The 26,124-nt window shown below is 41.3% G+C and overlaps 1 protein-coding gene and 1 long non-coding RNA gene across 2 annotated transcripts; both read right to left on the reverse strand.

The window, feature by feature from the left end:
• Window positions 1–595, reverse strand: LOC119411164. Its single transcript, XR_005186877.1, has 3 exons — window positions 511–595; window positions 239–336; window positions 1–55 (listed from the first exon to the last, which is right to left on the reverse strand). It is a non-coding gene; the product is annotated as an uncharacterized LOC119411164 (long non-coding RNA).
• Window positions 596–7,475: 6,880 nt separating this feature from the next.
• On the reverse strand, window positions 7,476–26,041 carry LOC119411165 (protein pxr-1). Its single transcript, XM_037678093.1, has 8 exons — window positions 25,944–26,041; window positions 25,723–25,833; window positions 19,934–20,041; window positions 14,729–14,842; window positions 13,594–13,689; window positions 13,433–13,495; window positions 13,277–13,345; window positions 7,476–7,949 (listed from the first exon to the last, which is right to left on the reverse strand). Exons 1-8 carry the CDS (start codon window positions 25,962–25,964, stop codon window positions 7,590–7,592), a joined length of 942 nt encoding a protein of 313 aa, XP_037534021.1. The 5' UTR covers window positions 25,965–26,041; the 3' UTR covers window positions 7,476–7,589.
• Between the last annotated feature and the right edge of the window lie 83 nt (window positions 26,042–26,124).

Genomic DNA, 26,124 nt, shown 5'->3' on the forward strand with positions numbered 1-26,124 from the left:
ATTTGTCTTTGTCCTTGGATTTGTCTTTGTCCTTGGATTTGTCTTTGCTGTCACCCTAAAAAATTACAAATAAAACATAAAAAAAAAAAAACACAGTTCATGCTAACAGCTCCATGTAAAGCCCATTTTTGAGGAACGAGAGGACAAAAACAAATGCTGCAATCTGCATAAACAAGTCTAACAACATGAGCACGCTCATAACTTCCATCCACAGCAGATATTTCTCACACATCTTTACCTTCTTGTCCTTATCTTTATTCTTGTTTTTGCTCCAAGGCAAGCTGAACTCGTCCTTTTGGGCCTCCGCCTGCTTCACCTCCTCATCTTTATCTAAAGCTGAAAAATTAAACAAAAATAAAGATTAATTTAGTAAAGAACAATCACAGAAGATCTAAAGGGAAACCTGTCTTCAAAGTGGAACCACGGCTTTGTGTTAGTTCTATTTTTAATGTGATCTTTCTGCAGAACACATCAAAAACAACATTTGAAGGAGACTAGATTAAAACTGACCTGATGACAGATCGAAATCCATTCTGTTCGTGTTTCTCCAATCCCCACAGGCTCTGTTGACTTGTTTTGTTCTGAAAGAACCAGGAAGTGTGTTTGAACCACACCTCTAAAGTGGGAGGCAGAGCTGAGCCACGCCCACAAACACCTCCACCTTCACCATGATGACAGCTCGTTTCTTTCAGCTGGGAGCTCGAATGGAGTAATCATAATGATCAAAATGGAGCTATAATTGAAGAAATAATGGATGCTACAAACTTGGTATGTTTGAATGATGGGAGTGGAACCAGAATTAATTTTAGAGATAACACAATGTCAGCAACTGATTTAACATTAGTTTCAGATTCTCTAGCAGGTATTTGTTTATGGCAAATAATTAACAAAAGAACTATAGGAAGTGATCATCACCCTATCATGACTGAAATAAAGTTGCAAATAGAGACGTATTGTATAAATGGGATGGAAAAATTGTGTTTTACATCTGCAGATTGGGAAACATATAGGAATAGTAATGAAATAAAAATGCAGATATAACTGGTAGTATTGATGATTTTAATTCTTCTATATGTAATGGTATCCTTGAAGCAGCCAGTCATGCTATAAGGAAGAAAGGAGGGAAAAGGGAAAGAAAGTTGGTACCATGGTGGACAACAGAATATACTAAAGCTATTAAGAACCAAAATAAAGCTTTCAAATTATTAAAAATAAATCATAACTTTCAGAATCTGAATGAGTACAAGAAACTGCAAGCAAATGTAAGAAGAACTATTAAAACTGCAAAGAGAGATTATTGGAGGAGTTTTTGTAATTCAGTAGGGAGGAGACAGACATTTTTAAGGTATGGACAATGATTAAAAGGATGAATGGGATTAAAAGAATATGCTGTTTACAATAACAGAGCTGAACAGGGCACTTAAAAAATATAAATTGTCAGCTCCAGGAAAAGATCAGGTTTGTTATGCGATGGTAAGTAATTTAAGTAGATCATCTAAAAATATTCTATTAGAATTATATAATCGAGTATGGGAGGATGGGGAAATTCCAAAAAGTTGGAAGGAAGCAGTGATTGTACCAATTATAAAACCAGGGAAAGATGAGTCAAAACCAGAAAATCATAGACCTATAGCATTAACATCCAACATATGTAAAATAATGGAGAAAATGATAAATGAAAGATTAATATACTATATGGAAAATAAAGGACTTATGTCAAAGTATCAGAGTGGTTTCAGGAGAGGGAGAAGTACAATAGACCCAGTTTTATGTTTAGAGCATGAAATTAGAAAGGCTCAAGTGAATAAAGAGAGTTTGTGGCAGTATTTTTTGATATAGAGCGAGCGTATGATATGATGTGGAGGGAAGGATTATTAATCAAAATTGGAAGAATGGGTATAAATGGTCGTATGTTTAGATGGATTAAGACTTTTTTAGAAGGAAGACAAATGCAAGTGAGAATAGGGAAGGATTATTCTGAGAGTTGTAATATAGAAAATGGGACACCACAGGGTAGTATAGTCAGTCCATTATTATTTTCAGTGATAGTTAATGATATGTATAAGGAAGTAGAGGGTGGAATGGGATTTTCACTTTTTGCTGATGATGGGGCAATGTGGAAAAGAGGAAGAAATCTAGAATTTATTATAAAGAAGCTTCAGGGAGCAATTTCAGTTCTAGAAAAATGGTCATATAAATGGGGAATTAAATTTTCTGTAGATAAAACTAAAATAATGTTCTTTACAAGGAAAAGAGTTGATGAGAAAATCAAGCTAAAATTATACGGTCGGGAGTTGGAAAGAGTTAAAGAATTTAAATTTCTCGGGTTGTGGTTTGATGAAAGAATGACATGGGGTGTACAAATTAAGAAAATAATAGAAAAATATAGGAAAGTGTTAAATATAATGAGGTGTTTAGCTGGAAGTGAGTGGGGAGCTGATAGAAATTCATTGACAGCCATTTATACTGGATGAATTAGGTCAGTCTTGGACTATGTAGTGGTGTCAGGGCCAGCTTTGCTGCACCTCCACTACAGGTGCATATGTTACAATTCAGCAGCAGATACAAACCTCAATAAGTTAAATAATATCCAATACCAGGCACTAAGAATATGTACAGGTGCTTTTAAAACGTCTTCAACAGCAGCATTACAGGTTGAAATGGGAGAAATGCCTCTTAAATTTAGAAGGGAACAGCTATCTTTGAACTACTGGACAAATTTACAAGGTCAAAGAAATGATCATCCAACATTAGAAGCGCTTAAATCAGGTTGGGAAAAGGAAACAATAAAAAGCTTTGGGTGGATGATAAAAGCCAAAGTTAATGAAATCCATTTAGATCAACTAGCTATATGTCAGAAAGTTCCATTACCCACAATACCACCTTGGGTACTTCCTGATGCTATAGTAGATTTTTCATTATTAGAAAAGAAAAACAAGAATATATTTTTTTACTATGGATAAATATACAGTACAGGAATACATTAACCAGTATTATAATTATGTACATATATACACAGACGCATCTAAAAATACAACTAATAAAATTGGGATAGCGTTCATTGTACCACAATTTCATATTAAAGTAGGAAAAAGGGTTAGTGACGGAGTATCAGTTTATACAGGAGAAATGCTCGCTTTACTTTCAGCAGTTCAGTGGGTAGAAGAGGTAAGACCATTAAAACCAATCATCTGCACAGATTCTAGTTCATCATTATCCAGTTTGCAACACAACCAGTCATATAGTAGACCAGATATATGAATTGAAATACAACAAACACTCTATAGGATCAACATGATGGGGATTACAGTAAACTTTATATGGGTTCCAGCACATCACGGGGTTTTGGGGAATGAAAAGGCAGACAGGATGGCTAAGGAGAGCACTGGTCGGGACGTGGTTGATATTAATGTTAGGTTTAGTATAACAGAAATAAAGGGTATAATAAAATAAAAAATGAAAGAAAAGTGGCAAAAATTATGGGAGGAAGAAAGGAAAGGCCGGTGGTTTTATAAAATCCAAAGGAAAATTGGAGAAAGGAGAAGAACAGAAAGAAACAGGAGAGAAGAAACAAGTATTTCACAACACAGAATTGGGCATACTGGGCTGAACAGCACATTATGTTTAATAGGGAAACATCAAACAGGGACATGTGAGTGTGGAGAAGAGGAAACCATAGAACACATTATTTTGCATTGCAGGGGATATCATGTTCAAAGAAAAAAATGATTAGGCATTTTAGTAAAATGAAAATGAAACTAGACATTGTTGATTTATTGCAGAAAGATTCAGGAAACAGAGGCTATCAAGCTATATTTTATGTTCTAAAACAGTGTAGGTTGTATAATAGGATAAAAAAGGAAAGAGAGGTTTTGTTTTGTTTTTTCAGGGGTTTTTTTGGTCCTGTGGTGCACACTCCTTACAAGTTGGTGGCGGTAATGCTTCCTTCAGTTGTTTGCCAACCGCCAATAAAACAAGAAGAAGAAGCTGGGAGCTCAAACACAGGCTCATATCTGACAGTAGGTGTGCGCCTGCTTCAACAGGTTTTTTTCATATCTAATCTCTAATCATATCTAATATCCTAGAACTAAAGATTGTTCACATGCTGCATATTACTCTTGTTATCCTATTTTTTTTCATTCAACCTTTTATTTAGACAAGTAAATCCCATTGATCCTCAATAAATACAAACTGGATTCCAAAAAAGTTGGGACACTAAACAAATTGTGAATAAAAACTGAATGCAATGATGTGGAGATAGCAAATGTCAATAGTTTATTCGTAATATAACATAGATGACGGATCAAAAGTTTAATCTGTGTAAATGTAACATTTTAAAGGAAAAATATGTTGATTCAAAATTTCACAGTGTCAACAAATCCTAAAAAGGTTGGGACAAGTAGCAATAAGTGGCTGGCAAAAGGAAATTGAGAATATAACGAACAGCTGGAAGACCAATTAACACTAATTAGGTCAATTGCCAACATGATGTATAAAGATAAGTATAAAAAGAACTTCTCAGAGTGTCAGTGTCTCTCACAAGCCAAGATGGTAAGAGGATCACAAATTCCACCATTGTTGCGCAGAAAGATAGTGCAGCAATACCAGAATGATGTTCCCAGCGTAAAATAGCAAAGACTTTTAAGTTATCATCATCAACCGTGCATAACATCATCAAAAGATTCAGAGAAACTGGAACAATCGCTGTGCGTAAGGGTCAAGGCCGTAAAACTCTACTGGATGCTCGTGATCTCCGGGCCCTTAAACGTCACTGCACCTCAAACAGGAATGCCACTGTCAAGGAAATAACAGAATGGGCTCAGGAATACTTCCAGAAAGCATTGTCAGTGAACACAATCCAACGTGCCATCCGCCGTTGCCAGGTGAAACTCTACAGTGCAAAGAGGAAGCCATTTCTAAGCAAGCTCCACAAGCTCAGACGTTTGCACTGGGCCAGGGGTCATTTAAAATGGAGTGTGGCAAAATGGAAGACTGTTCTGTGGTCAGATGAGTCACGATTTGAAGTTCTTTATGGAACACTGGGACGCCATGTCATCCAGACCAGAGAGGACAAGGATAGCCCAAGTTGTTATCAACGCTCCGTTCAGAATCCTGCATCACTGATGGTATGGGGTTACATGAGCGCTTGTGGCATGGGCAGCTTGCATGTCTGGAAAGGCTCCATTAATGCAGAGAACTATGTTCAGGTTCTAGAACAACATATGCTCCCATCTAGACATGTCTTTCAGGGAAGACCCTGCATTTTTCAACACAATAATGCCAGACCACATTCTGCAGCAATCACAACATCATGGCTGCATAGGAGAAGGATCCTGGTACTGAAATGGCCAGAATGCAGTCCAGATCTTTCACCTATAGAGAACATTTGGCGCATCATAAAGAGGAAGGTGCGACAAAGAAGGCCTAAGACGATTGAACAGTTAGAGGCCTGTATTAGACATGAATGGGAGAGCATTCCTATTTCTAAACTTGAGAAACTGGTCTCCTCTGTCCCCAGACGTCTGTTGAGTGTTGTAAGAAGAAGGGGGGATGCCACACAGTGGTAAAAATGGACTTGTCCCAACTTTTTTGGGATTTGTTGACGCCATGAAATTTGGAAACAACAGATTTTTTCCCTTAAAATGGTACATTCTCTCAGGTTAAACTTTTGATCTGTGATTTGTTCTATTCTGAATAAAATATTAGATGTTGGCACCTCCACATCATTGCATTCAGTTTTTATTCACAATTTGTTTAGTGCCCTAACTTTTTTGGAATCCGGTTTGTAAACCCTGCCTAAATAAACCCATCCACTCCAGCTCTCCTTATTGCATAAAATATAATTTTGAAAGGGTAACATCTAGTCCCACTACTTCAGGAGAGTACACTCATTTCTAAGCTCTGGACAATTATTTCTTGGGAAACACGTGATAAACACTTTTTTTAGGGATTTAAATAGTAAATTTTGTAGTATTCCAGATGAGTTATTCTGGACTGGAACTGAACAGGAAATGCAAGTAAACCTTATTGTTTTTGGTACAAGATATTCAATTAGCTACGAGTTACATTGTGGAGATGAAATAGGTAGTTTTTATTTTATTTACCTTTTTTATACTTGTCTGGGGTGGCACAACTGGTAGAGCTGCTGCCGCTCAGCGAGAAGGTTGCCAGTTCAAATCCCAGTCCAGGGGCCTTTCTGGGTGGAGTTTGCATGTTCTCTCTGTGCATGTGTGGGTTTTCTTTGGGCACACCGGTTTCCTCCCACATACCAAAAACATGCATGTTAGGCTGATTGGTAACTCTAAATTTGTCCCTAGGTGTGAGTGAGAGAGAGAATGGTTGTTTGTCTCGTTTATCTCTGTGTGTCCCTGTGATGGACTTGCGACCTGTCCAGGGTGTACCCCACCCCTTGCACTGTGATTGCTGGACATGGGCACTGGCAACCCTGTGACCCAAAATGGAAGAAACGGGTAAACAATAATGGATGGATGGATGGATGGATGGATGGATATACTTGTCTGAGGTGGTACAGAGTGATGATCATGGAGAGTGGAGGAAGCAAATTTATTCACCACCAGGTTCAATGGCAGAGCCAGTAGGTGGCCAATGGGGGCCTTGGGCACCAGAGATTAATCTTTGCCCACCCTAACGGCCACCCCAATCATTTTAAGAGACTATGCTACTATATACAACTTTGAAGCAATATAAAAAGTAGAAAGCAAAGTTTCCTCAAATTATTGGGGTGGCTGCTTAATGTACCATACCATACAACTTTGTTGATAAAGCACTTAAAAACAGAAACAAGATCAACCAAACATAAGAGATATATATATATATATATATAAATATATATAAATATATATATATATATATATATATATATATATATATATATATATATATGACATATGACAGTGGCCATTTTGGATTTTGACATGGCAACCCAATTTTTGAAAGAAAAACTTTTCTTACTCCTAGATGTAGCCACACACCAACAAATAAGATGACCCATTGCTTGTTTCTCAAATTATCCAACTTGGAACATATAGCATATAAATGGTGGCCATCTTGAATTTTGAACTATCAAAATCCTATGCTTAGATGCAGCCACACATCAAAATGGAAGTTGGTACCTCACTTGTTTTTCCAAGTCTTGCTCACAACATTCACGAAAGGACACATAGACGGACAGACAGACAGAAGGTATTTCCAATTCACCTTTTTCGTTCTGCGACAAGGTACAAAATGAAGAAGCACAGCAGAGACAAAATACACACAAACCACATTTATTCACCCAAATTAATAATTTAGAATTATTTAATTTCATTGTATCACTGTTACTTTTTTTTCAATCCATTAAATGAGATAAAGGTATTTTTAAATAAATGTTGCTGATTCTTGTGAGAAGTAAGTCATCTTGTTTTATTTTGTTCTTAGGTGATTTTTGTCTAAATCCAAAAGAAGAAAATATATATAACCACCCAAAAAAAACCTCACCATAGTAAATCTCAGCATTACTTCCCACTAAACCATGTTTTATTTTTCTTTCTTCATTCTTTTAATCAAGATTTTTTTCACCCCATTACATCTTATGGTACGTAAGGCCTGGGGCCTCTCAGAAGGTCACTCGAAGAGAGGTGGCTGGTGGTTCGTGTTGTTACATCTCCAACCGTTCGTGGACTCCCCATCAGGGTCTCCATGGGGCTGCGAATCGGGACTCTGTCTTCCATATTCAGTTGGGAGCCGGAGCTGGCTGGTTTGGTGTCAGAGGAAGAACTCGGAGGATCCAGCTTCACACCGAGTTTAGAGTGAAATGGCACGGAGGGTGCCACACTGGTACCACTTGGGTCGATACTGCTTCCGCTTGAGGCAGAAGGTTTGCTGCCACCTGAGCATGAACCATCTGTTTTTGGCTTGTTGATATGGTCTCCGTCAGGGCTGTCCTGGAACTAAAACAGTAAAAAGAAAGAAAACAGACAGAGTAAGCCACAGGAAAAAATATTAGGTATGAGAACTCCCTCCATGCATAAAAAATAGCAATAACATTATTTATAGGTCCACTAAAACAATACAGGTCCTTCTAAAAAAAATTAGCATATTGTGATAAAGGTCATTATTTTCCATAATGTAATGATAAAAATGAAACTTTCATATATTTCAGATTCATTGCACACCAACTGAAATATTTCAGGTCTTTAATTGTTTTAATACTGATGATTATGGCATACAGCTCATGAAAACCAAAAATGACTGTCCCAAAAAATTAGCATATCATGAAAAGGTTCTCTAAACAAGCTATTAACCTAACCATCTGAATCAACGATATAACTCTAAACACCTGCAAAAGATTCCTGAGGCTTTTAAAAACTCCCAGCCTTGTTCATTACTCAAAACCGCAATCATGGGTAAGACTGCCGACCTGACTGCTGTCCAGAAGGCCATCATTGACACCCTCAAGCAAGAGGGTAAGACACAGAAAGAAATTGCTGAACGAATAGGCTGTTCCCAGAGTGCTGTATCAAGACACCTCAGTGGGAAGTCTGTGGGAAGGGAAAAGTGTGGCAGAAAACGCTGCACAACGAGAAGAGGTGATCGGACCCTGAGGAGGATTGTGGAGAAGGGCCGATTCCAGACCTTGGGGGACCTGCGGAAGCAGTGGACTGAGTCTGGAGTAGAAACATCCAGAGCCACCGTGCACAGGCGTGTGCAGGAAATGGGCTACAGGTGCCGCATTCCCCAGGTCACGCCACTTTTGAACCAGAAACAGCGGCAGAAGCGCCTGACCTGGGCTACAGAGAAGCAGCACTGGACTGTTGCTCAGTGGTCCAAAGTACTTTTTTCGGATGAAAGCAAAATTTGCATGTCATTTGGAAATCAAGATGCCAGAGTCTGGAGGAAGACTGTGGAGAAGGAAATGCCAAAATGCCACAAGTCCAGTGTGAAGCACCCACAGTCAGTGACGGTCTGGGTTGCCATGTCAGCTGCTGGTGTTGGTCCACTGTGTTTTATCAAGGGCAGGGTCAATGCAGCTAGCTATCAGGAGATTTTGGAGCACTTCATGCTTCCATCTGCTGAAAAGCTTTATGGAGATGAAGATTTCATTTTTCAGCACGACCTGGCACCTGCTCACAGTGCCAAAACCACTGGTAAATGGTTTACTGACCATGGTATTACTGTGCTCAATTGGCCTGTCAACTCTCCTGACCTGAACCCCATAGAGAACCTGTGGGATATTGTGAAGAGAAAGTTGAGAGACGCAAGACCCAACACTCTGGATGAGCTTAAGGCCGCTATCGAAGCATCCTGGGCCTCCATAACACCTCAGCAGTGTCACAGGCTGATTGCCTCCATGCCACGCCGCATTGAAGCAGTCATTCATGCAAAAGGATTCCCGACCAAGTATTGAGTGCATAACTGAACATGATTATTTGAAGGTTGGTGTTTTTTGTATTAAAAAACACTTGTCTTTCATTGGTGGGATGAAATATGCTAATTTTTTGGGACAGGCATTTTGGGTTTTCATGAGCTGTATGCCATAATCATCAGTATTAAAACAATTAAAGACCTGAAATATTTCAGTTGGTGTGCAATGAATCTGAAATATATGAAAGTTTCATTTTTATCATTACATTATGGAAAATAATGACCTTTATCACAACATGCTAATTTTTTTAGAAGGACCTGTACTGTTTACTTCAACCAGAAATGGGTAGAATGCCTCTTCTGGTTCAAGGGGAGTCGTTGCCTCAGGTGGTGGAGTTCAAGTATCTGGGCATTTTGTTCGAGTGATAGTAGGATGGAGCAGGAGTTGCATTGACGAATTGGGGCCTCATCCTCAGTAATGAGGGTGTTAAGATCACTTTATGTTAAGAAAGAAGTGAATAGAAAGGCAAAGCTGGATAGAGTGGTCCATCCAACCCTCACATGTGGTCATGAAGTTTGGATCATGATCAAAAGATTGAGATTCCAGATTCAAGTGGATGAAATAAGCTTCCTTTGTAGGGTGGTCGGGCTCAGCCTTAGAGATAGGGTGAGGAACTCCTTCATTCAAGGGGAGCTCAGAGTAGAGCCGCTGCTTCTTCACAACAAAAGCAATCAGTTTCAGTGGTTCGGGCATCTGATGAGGATGCCTCCAGGACAAACTCCCTTTAGAGATATTTTGGGTATGTCCCAAGAAGAGGCCTTGGGTTAGGCACAGAATCTGCTGGAGGGATTGCATATCTTCTCTGGTCTGGAAATGCCTTGGGGTCCCCCAGGAGGAGCTGGAGAGTGTCGCTGGGGAGAGAGAGGGATGTCTGGGTTTCTTTCCTGGACCTGTTACCTGCAACCCAACCACGGATAAGCAGCAGAAGTTGAAGATGGAGCACACTTACCATTTTCATCCTTAGGTCTTCCTAACACTGGGTGATGACTTAACTATGACATTTAAGAAAAGCCAGCTAGCATGTAAATTGTCTGTGCAGAGTCCTGGCAGTCTTCAGTAGTGAATTTAGAACACAGTGGACTCCATGATGATGTGTGTGTGGTACATCACTGATGACTTTGACCATGACTGACACTTTCATAGAAAGGTTGTGGTGGTTTTTTGACATGCCGTGAGCATGTTAGGGTCTTAGATGGATACTGGGGTATTGTGATGGCAGTGTTTCAATGAAGTCTTTGCAACACTCTTGGTGGCATAGCTGGTATGCACATTGTGTACCATGGTCACTCTTGCTACAAGCAGGTCTTAATTTGAGCCAGATCCTGCCAGAATATGATCTGGGAACTCTCTTATTTTGACAGGGTGTGTCCTGGTAACTGTTTGCTTGGATCCGGTTACTCTCAGGCTTACTAATAATACAATTATGAACAAATGTGACTGCCTTGAACTAATAAAACCTATATTGGACATGTAATCTGAAAATAATTAAATAAGCACTAAATTTAAGCATAACATCAACTTACAAGTTATTTTAATATCACATACGAGCTGGCTCCGGTTTCCTCCCACAGACCAAAAACATGCATGTTAGGCTGATTGGTAACTCTAAATTGTCCCTAGGTGTGAGTGAGAGAGTGAATGGTTGTTTGTCTCGTTTGTCTCTATGTGGCCCTGTGTTGGACTGCGACCTGTCCAAGGTGTACCCCGCCCCTCGCACAGTGATTGCTGGACATGGGCACCAGCGACCCCCGTGACCCAAAATGGAATAAGCGGGTAAAGATAATGGATGGATGGATGGATGGATGGATACGAGCTGCCCCTTTAAGTAAGCATTTCAACTTCTACCCTTAATAAAATCTCTGCCCCTAAAAGTAGTCATGAGTAATTTAATTATAAAAAAATATAATTAAACAGCACAACTAAATTGCAAAATCAGTTTTACAGTTTAAGTAAGTCATTCATAAAATGTAATTTATTTATTAAAAATATGAGAGAAATGTTTGAAGGGTAATCGCATTGCGTAGCTACATCACGTATCAAAAACAATTGTGCCAATTTGTCAAAATAACAGCAATCAAAATGTCAAAAAGACAGTCTAATTTACTTTCATAAAAAAAAAAAAGTCTTCTCGTACAACTAAACAACCGAGAATTGAAGCACCTGAAGGCAGTGGCAATGGAGATACTGGAGCAGGTATGAGGATGCTTGAGAGAAGCAAAGCGTGCTCTATTCACACAAGGAGGGCTGTTGGTAAGGCTACATCTTATTGCTCTCTAGAATAATTACTGAATCAAATGTTTACAAATATAGGTAAACATAGATGTTTAACAACCTGTTAAAATACACCAGAATGCAGGAAATGACATCTACTTTATTCAAAAAATTCTGGGGAGGACCCCCAGACCAACGCCCTCCACCCACCCATTTGTGTTCCAGGATCGTTTGGTTTACAAATTAAGCACTGGCTTCAGCCACTAGAATCCAGCCATGCTTTCACCATACTTTCACTGTGCAGCTCCAATGACTTATCATTGCTTTTTTTGTACCAATAAATATCTCAGACTCTCCTTTATTCACCTTTTGGATGCAAAGCAACAATCCTGTCTCATCTAGGTCAGATCTGCTGGAGGAGGATGAATTTGTTTGAGACTGCTCAGATTTTCTTTTTCTTTGCAGAAAGACTGAAACTGATTGTGGAGGCCCAGAAATCTCCCAAAATGTGTTTCCATCTGCATGGAAATAATCTGTGATCTCTTGATAATTTCCTCATTGGAGATTAATAGAGTACCAAAAAAAATTTATTTTTTATTTTTTAAATAGCTTTGTGCTAGCTAGCAATGTGTAATGTTCTAGCTGCATCTTGACACAACCCAACAGTCATACCAAGGTGATGCCCAGCTCATGGTTTTCTTGTGGATAAGTTTCATTGTGGGAATGTGCTGCTGATGAATAGAAAATGGTCAGGGTGCAGGAGAGCTTTTCTGGGATGTGGAAATTAGACGGAGAAAACCAGTTTGGTAATTGTATTAGCATCATCATTGCCTTCAAACTGAAGATTTTCCAAATTTACAGCACCCCAGCTACGTCATTAATCAGAGTAAAGGGGATCTTACTACCTGCTGATTCTAAACCATGGTGGGAAAAGGGAATGGAAACATAAAGACAGTGTGCTACCTGCACTTATCATATAGAACATCACATCATCTGCAAAAATGTAGTTTTCTTCACATAGCAATGTAAAACTGACATTTGCCACATTTTTCTTGACTGTTAATATTCCTTCAGGCAGAAATGATGAAAGGCCCTTGCAGACTCTTTTTTTTTTTTTTTTTTTTGCTAAAAAATAGTTAAGTTTCATGCTTAATCCTAATACAACTGTACTTTTGTGACATAATAATTACAGTGCCTGTGAACTAATGATTGTGTCATCAACTCTTGGCTAAAACGTACCCAGTATTGTTTTTTGTTTTTTTTTGACAGATCCATCAGCACAACTGAAAACTGCAGTCAAAAAGCGTTAATTTACAATCTGGTTAAAGGGTAATAAGTAGACTGTGTTTTAACTTTCTTCATCAGCCATGACTAAATTCAAGGCCAGGTCATCACTGTAAAGAGAAATGGTTCTTAATTTACCTACGTGGTAAAATAAAGGCCATCACTAGATGGTTTCATGGATTTATTTCCAGTTTTATTTTTGTGTGACAATGTTGAGATTGAGATTGCTTGAGGGCCTTTTTTGGCCCCCAGGCCTTATTTTACCCATGCGTAATGTAAACTCTGGGAAGGAAAGCAGGGAAACCGGGGGACATAAAGTGGCAATATTTATTTATTGAGTATTGAGTATTTCTTGACCTGTGTCTTCTTGTTCTTTTTTCCCTTATTTTCCTTGTCACTGTCGCTGGAAGTACTGGAGCTGGAGTCCTGCTCACACACAAAACCAGTAACACTCACTGACTCAAAAACACACTTTGACAAGAAATGTAAATTGCATCATCGCTCTATACCAACCTTCTTCTTCTTGTCTTTCTTCTTCTTGTCATCATCATTACTAGAAGAATATGAGTCCTTGGACTAAAACATACAACGTTACTCAACTTTAACTTTTAGAATGTCAACAACGAGGATTTTTTTTTTCGGGGGGGGGGGGGCGCTAACCATGTCTAATATACCTTTTTCTTGTATTTCTTTTTCTTCTTCTTATCCTTCTTCTTCTTTTTCTTCTTCTTCTCATTGTCACTTGAAGAATCATTAGATGAAGAAGAATACTGGAGAAAAAAACTGTGATGATGGATCGAGGTTCTACATTACAATTTTTTAATACACTGCCTGGCCAAAAAAAAAAGTTGCCACCTGGATTTAACTAAGCAAATATGTACGAGCCTCCTATTGGATAATTACTGCATGGGCAATTATCTTTCAGCTGACAACAAGTTTTTTAACCCCAACTGGTGCAATGAGTTGCCTCTCATTTCTTAAACAACCATGTCAAAAGACACATCGCATGGTCGTGGAAAAGATGTCAGTTTGTTTGAGAAGAGTCAAATCATTGGCATCCAGCAGAGAAAGCATCTAAGAAGATTGCAGAAACTACTAAAATTGGGTTAAGAACTGTCCAATACATTATTAAAAACTAGAAGAATAGTAGGGACTCATCCTCTTCGAGGAAGAAATGTGGCCGGAAAAAAATCCTGAATGATCGTGATCGGCGATCACTTAAACTTTTGGTGAAATTAAATTGAACAAAAACAACAGTAGCACTCAGGGCTATGTGTAATAGTGAAAGTAAGAGCATTTCCACACGCACAATGTGAAGGGAACGCAAGGGATTGGGACTGAACAGCTGTTTAGCCTTAAGAAAACCACTAATCAGTGAGGCTAACTGGGAAAAAAAGGCTTCAATTTGCTAGGAGCATAAAGATTGGACTCTAGAGCAATGGAGGAAGGTCATGTGGTCTGAGTCCAGATTTACCCTGTTCCAGAGTGATGGGTGCATCAGGGTAAGAAGAGAGGCAGGTGAAGTGATGCATCCATCATGCCTGTGCCTAGTCATCAATGCAAGATATTGGTGAAAAATTAATGCAACACTGGATGGAAATAGATCATGTGACATTGCAGAAGCTTATCGAAACAATGTCACAGTGAATGCATGCTGAAATAAAAGCTAAAGGTGGTCCAACAAAATATTAGTGTGACCTTTTTTTTTGGTGCTGACTTTTTTTTTTGGCCATACCAGTTTAGTTTTGATGAATAAATGTGTACGAAAATATGAAATCATTAAACATGTAAAAATATAAACCATTTTACCTTCTTTTTCTTCTTCTTATCCTTTTTCTTCTTCTTCTTTTTCTTCTTCTTCTTCTTCTTCTTCTTCTTCTCATTATCACTTGAAGAATCACTGGATGAAGAGGAAGAAGAATCCTGGAGAAAAACAGTGATGATAGATGTTGAAGTTCTACATTACAATTTTTGAATATATTTTATTAATAAATGTGGACAAAAATCCATCCATCCGTCCATTCATTATCTTTCGCTTGTTTCAAAGTCGGTTTGCGGGGGTAGCAGCTTGAGCAGGGAGGTCCAGACATCTCTTTCCACAGCCACCTCTTCCAGCTTTTCTGGGAGGACCCCATGGACCCCAGACAAACCAAGATACATAGTCCAACAATTTTCAGTCAGGTCATCTGGACAGTCAACTGTCCAGATGACCTGACTGAAAATTGTTGGATTGCATACCTGGGTTATTGAGCATGGACTTTTTTTGGTTTTGAACCAGTTTGACATGATTGTTGATGAGGAAGAGGGCCGGCACAAGAGGAGGGGGCGTGCCAAAGACACCATCTAAGCACCAACATAACTGGTTTGTTCCACTTTGGAGTAAGCTGTTTGGGGGAAGAATCAGTTTTGTGTTGTGTGTTTCCTTGACTTATGAAGCCTTCTAGATAGAAGGTGAAACGTTTCAGAAAAAAAAAAGAAAAAGAAACTGTCCAGATGACCTGACTGAAAATTGTTGGATTGTATACCTGGATTATTGAGTATGGACTTTTTTTTTGTTTTCAAGAGACATAGTCTCTCCAGAATGTCCTGCGTCTTCCCTGGGGTGTCCTCCCAGTTGGAAATGCCCAAAGCACCTCCCTAGGGTGTCACCCAGGGAGCATACTTATCATATGCCCGAACCACCTCAACTGGCTCTTCTGGATGTGAAGGAGCAGCAGTTCTACACAGAGTATCTTCTGGATAACTAAACTTCTCACCCTATCTCTAAGGGAGAGTTTAGCTACCCTGAGGAGGAAACTCATTTCAACCTCCTGTATCCGCAATCTCGTTCTTTCTGTCACTACCCAGAGCTCATGACCATAGGTGAGGGTAGGAATGTAGACCAACTGGTAAACGGAGAGCTTTGCATTACAGCTCAGCTCCCTCTCCACCAAAAACAGACTGGCACAGAGTTCACAATACTGCAGACGCTGCACCAATCTCTGTCAATCTCACGCTCTATTCTTCCCTCACTCGTAAATGTAGGGTCATACATCACTCTCATTATTTATTTCTGTCACCCACAGTTCCCCTGCTCCATTTAGAAGAATGGACAGACTTTCCATTCATATTATGGGAAAATCAATGTTTTTCTGTAATGAAATAATTATTTACTGGGAATAACTAATAACTTGCCTTGTTTTTCTTTTACAGCTGAAAAGAATCTGTAGCCAAAAGATGGCAAACTTGTTTTACTGTTCACAAGTTTAACAAAAGTGTTTTTATTGATTTAATCTCACTTAAAGAAAGATGAAAGAAGTGTTTTGCATTTCTTTTATTTGAGGACTTTTCAGCAGAGTGAATTAAGGTAATGCTTAAATTGGTAAAAGTTAAGCCAAATTAAGTCTTAATTCCACGCCTCTTTCTTTTTTCATTCAACCTTTATTTAGACAGGTAAATCCCATTGAGCCTTGAGGACTCGTTTACAAGAGAGACCTGATTTCAACAAAGAATGATGACAACAATGGACAACAGTGACAACAATAGACAGTTAGAAAAAGGCATACAGATTTTTTTTTATACAAATAAGATGGCAAAAAAAGTAACAAAAACAGCTAGATTATAAGGCGAATGTAGAAAACTAAAAACAGGAATATGTCTGCATTGGTTCTTGCCAGTAGTCCCAAAAGATTCTTAAAGCCACTTAGAGAGGTCATGGTCGAGAGCTTCAGATCTTTTTGTAAGATATTCCAGGAAACAGGAGAGGAGTAGGAGAAGGCCCTTTTGCCATGTTCAGTCCTCACTGAGGGAACACTGCAGGTAATAATGTCCACAGAGCGCACACTGTAGATGCACTCACACAGAGACATGTAGGAGGAGATGTATGAAGGCAGCAGACCAAGAAATGATTTAACGATGAAAATGTACCAGTGGGAGAGTCTGTGTGAAGTTAATGATGACCAGTTAACCAGTGAATACAGGGTGCAGTGGTGGGTATGATAATCACAGCCAGTTATGAATCTTAGCGCACCATGATAGACAGCATCCAACATCTGCAGGGTTCTTGTAAGAGCGTTCACATAAATAATGTCACCGTGATCAAGGGAGGGAAGGAAAGTCACAGTTACAAGGCGTTTCCTAGCATTCAGAGTTAGACAGGATCTGTTTCTGAGAAAGTAACCCAGTTTAACTTTCAGTTTCTTTACTATTTTTTCCACATGGAGCTTAAAAGAGAGATGCGAGTCGACCAAGACCCAAATATTTATAGGAATCGACAAACTCAATCGGGACAAGATTTGAGGATGAAATCAGAGGAAGAACTGCTGGGACCAACTTCCTATTTGAAAAAAAAAAAACTTTGGTTTTATCAGCGTTTAAGACAAGTTTGAGGTGGAACAAATTTGACTGGGTGATGCCAAATGCAGATTGCAAAAGCTGGAAAGCCTTTTCAACTGTTTTAGTTCAACAATAAACAACTGTGTTATCAGCATAGAAATGTAAGGATGTGTCAAGGATGCTCTGACCCACATTACCTATGTAGATTGTAAAGAGGGTGGGTCCTAAGACTGAGCCTTGTGATACACCATTGTTGACTGTTAAATAACTGGAGGAAGTACCATTATGTTGAACACATTGCTTCCGGTCTGAGAGATAGTTAGAGAACCAGCCAATGGTGTGATCTGAGAAACCGATTTCTGAGAGCTTATGACAGAAGATGTTATGATCCACAGTGTCAAAAGCTTTAGACAGGTCTAAGAAAAAGTGCAGCACAATAATCCTTAGCATCCAGTGCTTCAACAATGTCATTAAAAGCCTTCAGTGAAGCAGTGGTTGTGCTGTGTTGTTTCCTGAAGCCTGACTGATGGTGAGGTAAGATGTTAAATAAGTCCAGGTAATTTTTGATTTGAGAGTTTATCAGTTTTTCTAGAACCTTGTCTAAAATGCAGAGTTTAGAGATTGGCCGATAGTTGTTCAGTGAGGTGGGGTCACCTCCCTTCAGCAAAGGAAGAACAAAGGCTGTTTTCCAAGCGTCTGGGAAGGAGTTTTGGTTTATGGAAATATTAAAGATGTGGGTCACAGGGACTGCGATTATATGAGCAGCCAGCCTTAAGAAATAAGGTGGAAGTTCATGTGGTCCTGCAGATTTTTTAGGATCAAGACCTTTAACAGTTTATTTATCTCACTAAATGAGAACGGAGAAAAAGAGAAGGTGTGATTAACTGAGAATTGACTTGTAGGAGGGATTTGATTTGTAGAAGTTTGGTTATTAAGTGAAGTGGCTGATTTTCCATTAGTAACTGTGCCAAATAATGAACTAGAAGCAACAAAATGTTTGATGTTTATTGATTGTTGTTGAAATGTTCTTGATTGGGTGGGTTGATCATGCCCCTTCAGAGTTGTAGGTGGTTGTTAAAAAGTTGTTTACAGGGACCCTGAGAAGTCGACGGACGAGAATGAAAGAAAGAAAAAGATCTCCAAGGAGTAGTAAGATTTTAGAAGTCAAACAACCTACAGACAGCTTCATTATAAAATAGAAAGTTTCCATTTTAGCCAAGTTTGATGGAACTATCTTTCGGCGATCCAAAGCAGAGATACTTGCAGCTGCATCACCAGAGCTAATAACAGCGACCCAGAACTCCCGGAGAAGCGTTGGCTGACCACTCAGAACCAGGGATCCAGACTCCTCAACCGATGCCCAGGGATGTGAAAGGAATCTCCACCTTTGACGTCGCTCTGACCATCTCAGCAGAGAAAGAGTCTCTCTGGTATCTACTGCAGTCGTTTGAATATTGCTCCCGGTAGGAGAAACTGATTTACTCTGGGATGTGATGCCTGTTGTCCTTAAATTTAGATTTCAACCAAATTAGTATTAACTCAGTTCAGTAATTATTTTTCCTTAAATTTAAGATCCAAATTTAATCATTGGTAAACAAAGCATTTTCCTTTGGTTAAATTTGTATTGTTAATTTGCCCTGCTGAAAGTTTCAGAATATTACATTTACTTTTATTCCATCTCATTTTGGTTTGGGTAATCCATCCATCCATCCATCCATTATCTTTACCCGTTTATTTCATTTTTGGGTCACGGGGGTCGCTGGTGCCCATGTCCAGCAATCACTGTGCAAGGGGCGGGGTACAACCTGGACGGGTCGCAAGTCCATCACAGGGCCACATAGAGACAAACGAGACAAACAACCATTCACTCTCTCACTCACACCTAGGGACAATTTAGAGTTACCAATCAGCCTAACATGCATGTTTTTGGTCTGTGGGAGGAAACCAGAGTACCCGGAGAAAACCCACGCATGCACGGAGAGAACATGCAAACTCCACCCAGAAAGGCCCCTGGACTGGGGTTTGAACCAAGGACCTGCTCGCTGAGAGGCAGCAGCTCTACCCGTTGCGCCACCGTGCTGCCCGTGTTTGGGTAATCACATCGAATAATTTCATTTTACCTGTTAATTTCTGCTAGCAAGTATTTTAAAGGTCAAGTTAATTTCCATAAACTCCGGTTGTTAAACAAAGTAGGCTCAATGGGATTTACCTGTCTAAATAAAGGTTGATTGAAGTCATCATTTAAATGTAAGCAATAATTTCCAATAGTTATTTGCCCATATATAGCCAAATGGAAGTAAAAAAAAAATTGTACGCTTAAGCGTGTGTTTTTTATGACATTCGAAGCTTTCATGTAAAAGAACTCACTTTAAAGAGGTTGATTTGAGGTAATTACACAATAATATCTGAGGCTGATGTTCAGACTTTTTCTCTCAAAGTTTGAGAGTGGTGCCCCTTCAGAATAAAATTCATAACAAATTTTTATCAAAATTATCCCTTCCTCTACTGAACAAAACCCCAAGATACTTGAACTCCACTTGAGGCAGAACCTCACCCTCGAGCCAAAGAGAGCAATCCACCCTTAAGGAAATCAGGGTGAATCTCATCCACACCTGGAGCCCTGCTGCCGTGGAGACGTGGTTCTTGGGACAAAATAATTGAAAAAAATTAATTAGACATGAAAAGATAAAAACATTGTACCTTCTTTTTCTTTTTCTTATCCTTCTTCTTCTTCTTCTTCTTCTTCTTCTTCTTCTTCTTTTTCTCATCATCACTTGAAGAATCACTGGATGAAGAGGAAGATGAATCCTGGAGAAAAAAACAGATGATGGATGGTGAGGTTTTGCATTTCTATTTTTTGATAGTTATATTTCGTATAGGCTTCGCCCTTTAAGGCTGTCGCTGGTGGGTTTATCCCTAAGGCGCTCAGCTCTGCACTGAAAACTTTAGTCCACGCCCACCTGCTGTGTGGGCCTCACCCGCGGTCTGTATAAATTATGGTGAGACCGGGAATCGGCTCCCATTTTTTTCTTCAGCCAGATAGCTAGCACTGTCAGAAGAACGAAGAAGGAAAGTTGTCCAGCTTTGACCGGCACAACCTTTGCTAAGGATGCCTGGATCTCCGCCACGCCAACCTCCTGCCGTCTTGGTGAGCTCTTCCTCCCTGAGGAGAAGCAGACGAGCAGCCTTGTTCAAGGTAAGCACCGAGGAGTGCTTTTCTGTGGCAGGCTGCTACCCGCTGGACAACTCTATCGCCTTTTCTAACGTATTTTTTCCTCGCAGTAATCAAATGATTCCCTCAAAGGCAATGCTAGCAGCAGCCCCGCCAAATGTTTTTCTGTGGGGGGCCGCTACTCACTGGACGACGCCACCGCCTTTTCTAACATGTTTTTTCTTGAGGTAAATCGGATGATTCCCTCGGAAAAGGCGTTGTTGGCAGCAGCTCCGATGAGTGTTTTTTTTTTTTCTGTGGTGGGACGACGCCACCGCCTTCTTTGATGCAGAGTCACGCAGTGAATCGAATGACTTCTCCGAGAAAGGCGATGCGGAGCTGCCCCTTCCCTCTTGGAGAGCGTAGTGACGGAAGACGAGTGGCCGAACGGATGCTCAGCCACCTTGGATCTTCCCACGTCGGCGACCACACCACTCCCAGCCATCGGTGCCCTCCTCAGAGCTACCCGGCATAATGCAGGAGGATGTTAACACAAGGGACCTTCCGTCCCTCACCTCCCCCTGCCCTGATCAGATGATCTGGTGGCAAAGTTGGCTCTACCCGGGCTCGTCGCCCTGACCCCATCTGGCCTCGCTGTCCAGCTGTGACGTCACACTGGAACGAGGCTGTAGCTGGGCTGGCAAGCTGAAGACAGCTGTCTCCATCTTCACCTCCATCTCCAGAGTGGAGGGTTTTACCAATCGGTGGTTTTACTGATAGATGGTTTTCCCGATCGGTGGTTTTCCCTCGGTCCCCCTCCCCCACTGGAGCCAAGCCTGGTGGTGGCACTTGGGGCAAAAGCTTCCAGGATGGACCAGCAACCTGTCCCTCCAGGGAAGCATGACCAGATGGTGACAAGGTCCCCAACCGAGCTCACCAGTGCTCATTCCAGATGGCCGCAGCGAACAACAACTTCGCCCTGCTGGCCTACAGCATCTCTAAGAGGCTGGAGGAAGCAGACCTGCTGGCAGAGACAAAGAGCTCTCTCTGTAAAGCTGCTGATGTCATCTTAAACATGTGCCACCTCTGCGATTTGCCTGTCCTGCATCGCCACCTGGATGACCATGATCCAGAGGACCACTTGGCTCCGCCTCTCACCATCCTTGTCAGAGAGGCTGCAGAAAGGCCTGCTGGAGGGCCACATCACCCCAGAGGCGCTGTTCGAGGCCAACTTCAGGACCATCCTTGAGGAATTACAGAGGTCCAAGGAGGTCTCAGAGACTGTACACCATCTGGTGACGTCACAGTCCATCTGCCCCTACGGCCACTGGAGGGACCGCCTTGGCCAGCAACAGCACCAGAGGAGCGCCACAGCTACAGCAGCGACTTCACGCCCCGCGGGCCCCCTCCACCAGGCAACAGATCCTTGAGGGGAAGGTATGTGTTTTTATTGATGATGTATGTTTTTGATATAAACAGAAACACCTCTGAAAGTTGTTCATCTGAGACTGTCAGATCAGCTGAGCTCACAGCTGCCTCTCTTCACACATTCCCCACACAGAACAAACCAGTAATCTCTAAACAGTAAATATCACAAAACACTCGTCTGCCACGTCAGCTAAAATGATGTTTTTTCAGCAGACCGAGTCTGGAAAAAAATCCCTTGTTTTTCAGCCAGAGCCCATTTTTAATTTCTGCTGTTTTTCTGCCCACTCACAGCGCAGCGGGAGTAAACATGTTTCCCCACGACAGCTGCAGCCTCCACCGAAACGGTGTCTCACTCAGAAAACGCTCACGCCTCCTCTCGGTGCGCGCCGGCTCACCTCAGCTCTATGTGAGACCACAGCCTGGACCCAGCACAGAGGCACACATACAGCCTTTTTTCTGTCAGAGCCCCCATTGGGTTCCCCTAGAGAATCTCCGGAACGAGTGATGGCAGTAAGGATTTTTAGTCTGGTTGACCTTCATGAGAAACATGACACAACACAAATGCGTGCCCGCTCTCTAAGCGCTACTCAGAGTGGCAACGATGGTGTTCCCTGGACAGATGGACGACCATCTGATCAGAAGGGGTTACACGCTGCAGTTCGCAGCTCAACCCCCACCATTCAGAGGGATTATAGAGACGGTTCTGTCTTCTCCAGAACAGAGCTCGTCTCTCCAGTCAGAAGTTCAGGAATTTCTGACGAAAAACATGCTTTCCAGAGCTCCCAACAGCTGCTGGAGAACTTCACCAGAACTACTGGTTTTCACCTTCATAGATCTGAAGAGTACATATTTTCACATTTCCATCATTCTGAAACACCCCATGCACGTTCTCAAAATGCGTGGAGATGGCTCTGCAGTCGTTACACATGGCAGGAATGAGAAATCTTTTTATCTGGACGATCTGCTCTTATTAACTCGGTCCAGTTAGAAAGCTGTCGCACATACCAAAACACTAGTGTTACACCTGCTAAACCTGGGGTTTCTATAAACTGGGAAAACTTCTGTTCGTCCGTCCCACATGATTGTTTATCTGGAAGTGGAGCTAACTCAACTACAATGAGAGCCATTTATCACAGCTGAGAGCCAAAGCTCTGTCAGCTCAGCTCCACTGTGTCAAACCCAGCTCCGCCGTGTCAAACCCTGCAGCATAGTGACATTTCTGCCTGTCATGCGACGCCTGGGACGATGTCAGCGGCCCACATCATGGTTCCGTTGGGCCTACTTTACATGAGACGCCTTCAGAGATGGTCCGCCCGCCTGTGCATAGATCCTGTGCGCAGAAGAGGTGGATTATCTTTGTGCCCCCCTCCGTGAGAAACGATCTGAATCACTGGGGAAACCCACTCATTCTGTCAGAGGGAGTTCCCATCAGCAGGCCTACATCACACGTCTCAGTTTTTCACAGACGCGCTCCTGTCAAGCTGGGAGGAATGTGTCTGTCCCAAGCAGTGGGATCACAGTGGCTGGACCACATGTCGCTTCACTAGAATGTTTATTTCACGGTCTGAAACGTGACTCAGCATATGCCCCTGCTGCGAGATCAGCATTTTCGGATACACACACACACAACAAGTGACGGCAGATTACTGGTCATGACTCGCATCAAAAAAACCATTAACATCAACGAGGACCCTCATCAGTATGCATACCGTGAGAACCGATCAACAGAAGATGCCATCTCCTCTGTGGTCCACACTGCGCTCAACCACCTGGAGCAGAAAAACTCTTACATCTGTATGCTCTTTGTGGAATTCACATCTGCATTCAACACCATGATCCCCCAAACCCTGATGGCCAAACTATTCACACTAGGACTAAGCCCCTCCATTTTCATCTGGGTACTAGACTTCTTAACAAACAGACCACAGTCAGTGAGGAGCCACAACTTCTCCTCCTCCATCATAACCCACAGCACTGGCTCTCCTCAGGGATGTGTTGAGCCCTCTCCTGTTTACTCTGCTCACATATGATTGTGTCGCTACACATCCAGGCTGTCATATTGTAAAGTTTGCAGATAGTGGTGGGATGCTTCACAAACAATGATGAGTCCAGCTACAGGCAAGAGGTGGAACACCTGGAGAGCTGGTGCAAAGAGAAAAACCTTCACATCAATATGAAGAAGACAAAGGAGATGATTGTGGAATTCAGAAGGAACAAACACACCTACATCCCCCTGAACATAAGAGGATCTGCGGTTGACGTGGTCTCCAGCTACAAGTACTTGGGTGTACACATGAATGACAACCTCAGCTGGAGCAACAACACCACCAGCCTGATCAAGAAAGCTCATCAGAGACTCTACTTCCTCAGGCGGCTGAGGGGAGCTGGTCTGGGAAGCTCAGTCCTCACCTCCTTCTACAGGTGTGCAGTGGAGAGCATCCTGTGCTCGAGCATCAATGTGTGGCATGGAGGCTGCACAGCTGCAGAAAGAAAAGCTTTGCAGAGAGTGGTGAAGGCTGCACAGAAGTCTGTTGGAGTCAGTCTCCCCACCATCACAGACATTTACACCTCCAGATGCAGGAAGAGGACCTCCTGCAACATGAAAGACTCCACTCACCCAGCACACACACTTTTTGCCCCGCTCCCCTCAGGAAGGAGGTTGAGGATCATTAAGTGTAGAACCACTAGACTGAGGAACAGATTCTACCCTGAGGCTGTTAGACTCATGAATCTCTAACTAGAATAATCACTGTGAAAAACCATATCATGTTGCTGCTGACCAGTGTCACGTCCACTAGCTTCACCGTGAGACCTAATGATGGTCCTGCACGCTCTGATCAAAGCTCATTCTGAGTTTTTAGATCAGGCTCCTCTATCCACCCAGCGCCTCTCACACTGGTTGTGTGAGGCTATTTCTGAAGCTTACAGTTCATCTGGACTGAATCCTCCAGAGAATATCAGTGCATTCCACCAGAGGGTTCTCATCCTCCATGGCTCTGCATGGAGGGATGACGGTGGAGAATTATTTGTATGGCGGCTGCCTGATCATCGCCATTTTCAATTATTTGTTTTTATCTATGTGATGTTTCTACTTTCTCCATGACCCATTCTGTTCTCAGGGTTATGACAGAATGATTATTTGTTTCATGGAGCCTCACGTTTGAGCTCACCTGCCTGCATGTAGTCGCAGTGTGAGATATTTATTATCAGTCACAAGTTCATGACTGCTGATTTTATTGTTATTAACCGGTTCATCCTGAGGAGCTGTTGGTCTGCTCTGTTTATCGTTACACTGTTACAATTTGTAACCTGTGTTGTTCCTATTCACAGCAGCAGGTCTGCTATCTCAGCCTTTTTTCCTCACCAGAGATCTTTCTCCGGTGCGCTCCTGCGCATGGAGCATGCAATTACGCAGCGCGTAATTACACACACAGAAGGCTGAGTGATGATTTTTTTTTTTTTTTGTGCAAGCAGGTGCTTCATGTTGTGTCTGTGTGAACCCAGTGATGCATAGACTACATCCTGCTTCACCTTTAACCCACCAGCGACAGCCTTAAAGGGTGAAGACTATATGAAATAAAACATTGGTTACGTACTGTAACCCCAGATTTTATGAGTATAGGCGTAGCCCTTTAAGCGCTGGGCCTCACTGGTTCTTAAATGGCTGAAGAAAACGCTATTTGGGAGCAGATTCCCGTCTCATCGTAATTTATACGGACCGGGGGTGAGGCCCACACAGCAGGTGGGCGTGGACTAAAGTTTTCAGTGCAGAGCTGAGCGCCTTAGGGATAAACCCACCAGCAACAGCCTTAAAGGCCATGCCTATTCTCATAGAATCTGGGGTTACAGTATGTAACCAACGTTTTTATAAATAAATGTGATATTTAAACATAAGATAAAACCATTTTACCTTCTTTTTCTTTTTCTTATCCTTTTTCTTCGTCTTCTTCTTTTTCATTTTCTTCTTTTTCTTCTTCTCATCATCACTTGAAGAATCACTGGATGAAGAGGAAGATGAATCCTGGAGAAAAAAAACAGCAATAATGTTTTACGTTGCAATTTTTTATTAGTTTTTATGAATAAATGTGGACAAAAATATGGGAAAAAAATGAAAAGATAAAACCATTTTACCTTCTTTTTCTTATCCTTCATCTTTTTTTTCTTCTTCTTTTTCTTCTTCTCATCATCACTTGAAGAATCACTGGATGAAGAAGAAGATGAAGATGAAGAATCCTGGAAAAATAAACAGACGAGTTCTTCATAGTTGTCAAAAATCTCAATGAGGATATTTGAATAAAAAGACAAAAATTTC

This window comes from Nematolebias whitei, chromosome 6 (assembly GCF_014905685.2).
Source record: "Nematolebias whitei isolate Nwh7 chromosome 6, NemWhi1, whole genome shotgun sequence".
Lineage (NCBI taxonomy): Eukaryota > Metazoa > Chordata > Actinopteri > Cyprinodontiformes > Rivulidae > Nematolebias > Nematolebias whitei.

Bases quoted from the DNA above. Each gene is read 5' to 3' on its own strand.
- LOC119411165 (XM_037678093.1), bottom strand. From the start codon at position 25,964: ATGAAGGATAAGAAAAAGAAG. The intron at 13,690-14,728 runs GTAAAATGGTTT...TTTTTTCTCCAG, and splicing joins ATAAGAAGAAGAAAAAGAAG to TATTCTTCTTCATCTAATGA. The intron at 13,496-13,593 runs GTATATTAGACA...TGTATGTTTTAG, and splicing joins AAAAGAAATACAAGAAAAAG to TCCAAGGACTCATATTCTTC.